The sequence below is a fragment of the Cryptomeria japonica genome, chromosome 10, assembly GCF_030272615.1.
Source record: "Cryptomeria japonica chromosome 10, Sugi_1.0, whole genome shotgun sequence".
Classification (NCBI taxonomy): Eukaryota; Viridiplantae; Streptophyta; class Pinopsida; order Cupressales; family Cupressaceae; genus Cryptomeria; species Cryptomeria japonica.
This window is the reverse complement of record NC_081414.1, coordinates 189,889,582-189,896,202: the sequence shown is the minus strand read 5'-3', so window position 1 is coordinate 189,896,202 and position 6,621 is coordinate 189,889,582. Positions and strand designations below refer to the sequence as shown.

General features: G+C 33.4%; 1 protein-coding gene across 3 annotated transcripts in view; it reads right to left on the bottom strand.

Annotated features, from left to right (window-relative positions):
• Nucleotides 1-340: 340 nt before the first annotated feature.
• The window catches only part of LOC131079140 (uncharacterized), a 182,647-nt gene continuing 176,366 nt past the window's right edge, over nt 341-6,621 (bottom strand). For 2 of the 3 annotated variants that reach the window (XM_059213036.1, XM_058017033.2), the window contains 6 exons: nt 3,586-3,704; nt 3,318-3,435; nt 3,063-3,196; nt 2,792-2,924; nt 2,520-2,599; nt 341-776 (listed from right to left, as the gene is read on the bottom strand). In XM_059213036.1, coding sequence (XP_059069019.1) covers nt 686-776; nt 2,520-2,599; nt 2,792-2,924; nt 3,063-3,196; nt 3,318-3,435; nt 3,586-3,704 — 675 coding nt within the window. In that variant the 3' untranslated portion in view covers nt 341-685. The remainder of the gene's footprint in view (nt 777-2,519; nt 2,600-2,791; nt 2,925-3,062; nt 3,197-3,317; nt 3,436-3,585; nt 3,705-6,621) is intronic. The other variant, XM_059213037.1, reaches the window with a different exon arrangement.

Sequence of the window (6,621 nt, the reverse complement as noted above, 5' to 3'; positions counted from 1 at the left end):
TAATTATGAGTAAAATTTGAATCCTAACGCATCAACTCAAACATGTAAAAAAATAGGAAACTTATGCAAATCAAAAACAAAGATTGCATATAAAGATTCAGATGATAGTTTGCAAAGCCCGTGGAGACACTACGGAGGTTCAGTTAAAATTTAAGGGTATCTTCGATAAAACTTTTTACACAGAATCTTAGCCATTAAAGAGATTTCAATTATTAATACAATCTTCAATCTTCCTCAAAATAATTATCTTTCCCTCAAAACATGGCATATTTCTAAATGACTACACTAGACAAATTGCGAAGTAGTGCAATAGATTTGCTTGACAACATCAGAAAATGTCTGGCGCAAAGTTTCATCTAAATATCAAAGATACAAAAGATGAATTAATTTAATATTGTAAAATTTACAATGGTTGATAGATAGGTTTATGAACTAGAGTATGTACACAATTTAGAAAATTTTATACATTTTCTTTCACAGATTACTTGAATATGACATACTTATGAACAAGAATCAACTAGCTTTCCTACCAAAAATCTATGTTCTGAAAAAAAAGGTACATGTAAAAACAATTTTATAAATAATTGCAGAAAGCCTTCAACTTTGAACCCAGACAGATTCAAAAGAGAGACTAATCTGTGTTAACCAGGGTTATACTTCAGGTATGATTTTCTTTTAGCTCTCTTCATTTTCTCCTTGCTATTCTCTTTTCTGCAGATTTCTTCTTTTTTAGTTTTATTCTCTCCCCGCACTTGAAAATGGCCAAAACCTCAATGCTGAAGAAACAAAAATAATTTACTAAGTGATTAGATTGTCATAAACAGGATCATACATTGCAATACACATGTTTCAATTTTATCATCTTCAGTGATGATCTCATGTTTGGATGCTGACCTAACTGTCATTCAAAAGAAATAAAATGAAGAACACAATCGTTCAAAAAACAAGTAATCTAAAAACTATTGCATGGCAAAATTGTAAAAATGGATATTAACAAGGAATTCAGCACTTCTTGAATTTGCATTCTTAAGGAAAGATCTTGTGGGTTTCATGGGGATAGTAAAGCACATGAGGGTTTCCTCTAACCTTGCTTACAGATACTTGGGTATGCTTTATAGCGTCTTTATTCCATTCACGAACTATTTTGGTATTTAACTGACTTGAGAAATCAAAACTCAGTTGTATTGAGGAGTTTATATCTGCCCTTTCAACAACTAATCCAATCTAAGTTTTAGCAGTCTATTACATATCATTGAGTGCATCAGTTAGCTTAGTGGGCCACGAGACCAGAAATAGCCATCGTACCTTGGGTTGAAATTCAATTAGGGAATTATGCTTACCATAGTGAAGGCTGTTTTCTACTCATGGATATGTTAGTAACTGCTGTAATCTTTTATACTTGTTCAAATGGTGGACCATATTTTGCAGATTTTAGTTTGACTTCAGTAAAGAATATAAGATTTTGCGGGATGACAGTTCCTTGGGAATTAAGGACTGTCCAATGGAAGAATATGCATATTCTAGAGTATATTTCTTGACTAAATAAATATATTTTCCCAATGGGATTTGGAATGGTCTTTCTTTTTTATTTCTCAGGATTAGGGCCCTGTTTGCCCCAAGTACTTTGAGCAAAAACAAAATGCAACAGAGCCATATTCACTCTTATGCTTTGGCTTGTGGAGCTTTTACTGACTTCAGGGAGAGTGACTTGGTTAAAAGAGAATGCTATTTCAAAGCAAGGTCTAGGTCTATGATATTAAGGTACACCAAGAATTTTTGAATTAAACCCTCTTACTCCTATTCTCTTTAAATCATTTTTACAAATATTTTTTCTAATCTCTTAGAATATTAAAATAATTCTTTCTAACTTCTTTCTTATCAAGAGTATCACAAATATAATTGGTATAAAATTTCTCTACTAGAATAGTGATTTGGAAAAGGGGACTCTATTATTACCATAATATAGTGCTCAATATGGGAGAGAAGGTTTGTCATTTTTTTTAATTGTACCACTTAAGGTATGATTCTTAGCATGAAAAGCCTACACCTAGAACACTTAAGCCATGAAAACTATACATGTTTCCAAATGCATTTCAATAATTCAACTTGAATGATTCCTTGTTAAAGTTGTTTTGTGCAGGCTGTAGGTGCATGTCTGATGCATTGATGCTTATTAAAAATTATAGTTCTATACATTTTTGTTCTTCCATGTCAAAGATATTTTTCCAATTTCAGTTTTTCTAATGTTCTTAGCTCCACCGAGTGATCATCATACATCAACTTAAGTCTCTTGATGTGCCACTGCACACTTTTCGTGCAAATACGCAGAGAACCTCAAACGCTCAATCTTAATCAGGGAAACTAATATTACAGTTTAATATTCTAGATGCTATAACTGGTAAGGAAAATCTGAAAAATGCTTTTATAAACTATGCATCAGTCAAGCTATGATACAAATGTTAACTATCCTGTACAAGAAAATATAATATAGCAAATGAGAGAAAGGGAAAAAATAGAACCTGTCTGTCCCAGGGAAAAAATTGAATGCATGTGCACTTTTTATATGCCAAGCCTTGTTAGACAATAATGCCTGGCAGTCCTGCGCAAACACATTAGTCTTACAGGTTAACTGTGATAAACATTTGCAACTTTCAAGATACAGCTTGGGTAAAACTATTCCACATACACATCTGTAAATAAGATAAGATCTTTGCAACTGCTACTGAATTACTCATAAAGTTCAATAATTTCAGACTATACCAGCAACATACTAGCTATCTTATCTATTTACCTGCTTAAAACTCGTCCATCCACAGCTAACATAGATTAATGTATCAGGCCAAGATGCAATTTCATCAAAATTGGTTTTACTTGCTGTGTTAGTAGTTTTCTGTGCTCGTAGAATCCATGGCCTTTTCTCTACTCTGCAATTCAAGCAGGGGAACATTATAGTAAAACAAAAAGAAAATAAGCAAGCATATTAAAGAAGATTACGTCACAATCAGCTACCGATAGCTCTAAAATATCAAATATTATGTACAAGAATTATTAAAAGATTTTACCTCCTAGGCGTCTGAATCGCTCCTTGTCCCCGTAATGATGCTATCTGCAGAGCATCAATAATAGAGTTATCAAGACCTTTCCTTGGAGGATCAACGACAATGACATCTGAACCCTCCAGCCAATGAATTGGGACCTGAAATGAAGCACAGCATTCAAAAAGCAGAAAATATCTAGCCAGTTGCAATTGAGAATGTTTTTCAATAGTAAAAAATGGTTGCAGTGCATGTAATTCAGTAGGTTGGCTGATATCCCACTTTGGAGACATCAGCACAATGCCAACTAATGCTGGAGTCTAACGACTCTGGAAGGCGAGCAAGTGACTTCTCAAATGGCAACTTTGATTCCTTGTTAATCTCTATGCATTTCACTGACCTGTCACATGATATATCAAGTGGAATTATATTCACATGTGCTGCTTAAAGCTAAAATAAATCAAATATATGATGGAAACAGATAGCACTTCTTTTATTGATTTATTATACATGTCCATAGAACTATATATGAACATAATGTCACACTTACCTACACTTCCTGTTTGCAGCTAAACAGAGACCAATGATCCCTACTCCAGCATATAGCTCAACAACTGCACTGCCACGTTTTACGTATTTGCATAATTTATAAAGCATAGAGGTGAATGCCTGCCAGAATATTATTTCACATTATATTACAATTTGTACAAGAACTGAAGAAAATTTAAGAATAGGAATTAATTATTGTGAAAGGATGATTTAAGATTCATCTAAAAATTGTCCAAAGAACCTAAGTTGCACAGAAAATGATACAGATACACTATCTGGTATGGATGCGGCAGAATTTCACAAAACCTCAGATATAATATGGATCGGATATGAAATACATGTTTGTGATTGCGATAAAATACAATGGCAAGTAGAAACCCTCATTTACAAAAAGTGAAAAGAAAGAATTTACCCTGATCCCATAATGAATGTTATCATTGTTATGATAATCCCCTTCGCATAGTCAGTATCCGATACTTGATCATGGGACATTGAATATCATTGTAAAAGGATGCAAATTATTCCTCAAGTCCTATGCTTTTCTTCATATCATCTACACGTCAATTATGCACAACCAGAGATCAAATTTAACAAGTTTCCATACGGGGAGTTCAGATTTACATAGAGATGGTTCATCAATTCTCTCTATCTCCATTTTCGTAAGTCTCTAGTGAAATTTTTTCTTTTTTCCTCCTGTTGATCCAGTTGCTTCTATTGATTTTTTCCCTTGCAAAGCAGTTCCCATTGAGCCTCTTATAGATTTGTAGATATTTTTGACCTTGGTCTCTGAGAGGGATACCATGTTGCGATCATGTATTGTTCTCTATATGCAATGTAGATGCCTTACATAACTCCACAGCAACCTTGATTTCCTCACCAAAGTAGAATATTAGGTTAAGGACATTTCCAATAATATGTAATATCTTGTGTAGTTGACAGTACCACTTTGGTTTATGGTGTCCCATATGGGTAGCAATTAATTTCTACCCTACTAAGAAATTTCTTATATCCTCCTTAGCTCAATATAGATCCTCCTAGAAATTTAACATCAAGGGATTTATACCACCGTAGCTACAAAAATATCTAGTGGAGCCTTAATCACTTGTCAGCAATTGAGTTTTGATTCTTGAAGTTAAGACTTGGGAGAAATACTAAGGAAAACAAAAAACTAGATAAGAAAAGATGGTAGAAGAAGAAAGATACAAAAAACAAATCACCTTTACAATATCCTTCATATTGGCCCAAAACTTAGATTCACCAAATGGCAAAACCCCTTCTATATAAATGCCAACCCCTTTCTTCAATAATCTAAAGAAGTCGTCCAAGGGGTTGTGTTCTATTGGTTAAAGCATTGAGTTCTCATTGTGGAGATCAAGGTTCAAATCCCAAAGGGACATCTAATATGGAATTCAAAGTTGTGACTTAGTCTTCCACAATTGGCTTCTAGGCGGTTTCTAATAAGTGGATTCTAATTTGTGACACTTGGTCTTCCGTAGGTTGATTCTAGTGTGGTTGCTCAAAATGAGCTAATGGTGGTTTCTAATAAGTGGATTCTAATTTGTGACTCTTGGTCTTCCACAAGTTGATTCTAGTGTGGTTGCTTGAAATGAGCTAGTATTAGTGTCATTGAAATGAGCTAGTATTAGTGTCATGGTTGTGGTTGCTCGATATGAGCAAATATTAGTGTCATGTAATGGTCTCAAGTTGATGCTCGTATGAGCAAAATATTTGTAAATGATCTGGAATATAAAAAAAAATAAAAAATCTAAAGAAGTCTATTCCTCACAAGAAAAAAATCTTTTCAAAGCACCCTTACATCAAATAGGGATTGCAAGTTTAAAAACACAGTGGCAAATCAAATGGTTCTCAGTTGTAAAAGTTTTTCACTAGATGTGAACTTGTAAAGTTGAGAATCCAAGAGAATTTGTAGATATATTTACAAATGCTTTTCCCTCTCTCTACAAAATTTTTAACCCAACCAATTTTCCCAAGATCCTCCAACAAAAGATGAAGCTATGGACTGGTTATACAAAGAGTCCAAGAAATAGTTGGAAGCCTCTTCAAAAGAATTCTTCCTACAACCATATAATTGGCAAGATTTCTGATGACACTTAAGAAAATAATTTCGTTTGCCACCTCCACCAAAACTCTTTGGACGTGTAACATGAATATAAATCATTCTGCACTTTTCCTAGAATATCAAATAGAACTCAAGAAAATGATACTCCCCACAAAAACAAGAAGCAAATTGCAATGTGTCTTATTTATGTTGTTCCAACTTCCAACCATTGGACATTATAATGCATCCTTTCTTTCTCCATTTAGTGCATAGTTGATCAATCAATGCACCTATACCCACTACATTTTCATTACAAGTTACCAAGAAAAAATGTGCGGTAATAACCAGCACAATTTGTAGTATAAAAAACAATTCAAACAGACAATGTAGAGCAACACATTATATCTTCAACAATAATTCCATACTTAACAAGTACATCAATAGATAGAAGTCTAAAGAGAATGTGTGCATGAGAGGTACTTGACAATGTCAAAGTGATGATCATAAGTAAAATGATTGCTAATAGGGGTAGCATTTGAGACAACCATCATTGAAAATTGAAATACCCCTAACTATTTATTTTTTTGTATTTTTGAGGCTTTGACAAATGTTTTGACAAAATGCTCATGAACTAAATAAATGTAAGAAATTAATTTACTTCAATCTAGCAACAATTCATATAGCTGTAACAAAATATTAATACTATTCAATTGAAAATTATCTCAATGCAATCACACACAAAGACAACATATATCTATGGCTGGAATTCTCACACCAATATTCTCATTGATAAACTTGGGATTACATACATCCTATTTTGTTCAAAAAGGAATTAAAAACATTTCTAACCTTTTTTGCTAATCCCTAACAAGTTGTGCCCAACATATAAAGTCAATGCTCATCAAATAATGGTACAAATAGGGTTTAGAACTATCCAAACTCCCCCAAAACTGGTCACCTATTCTCAAATTCCAAACA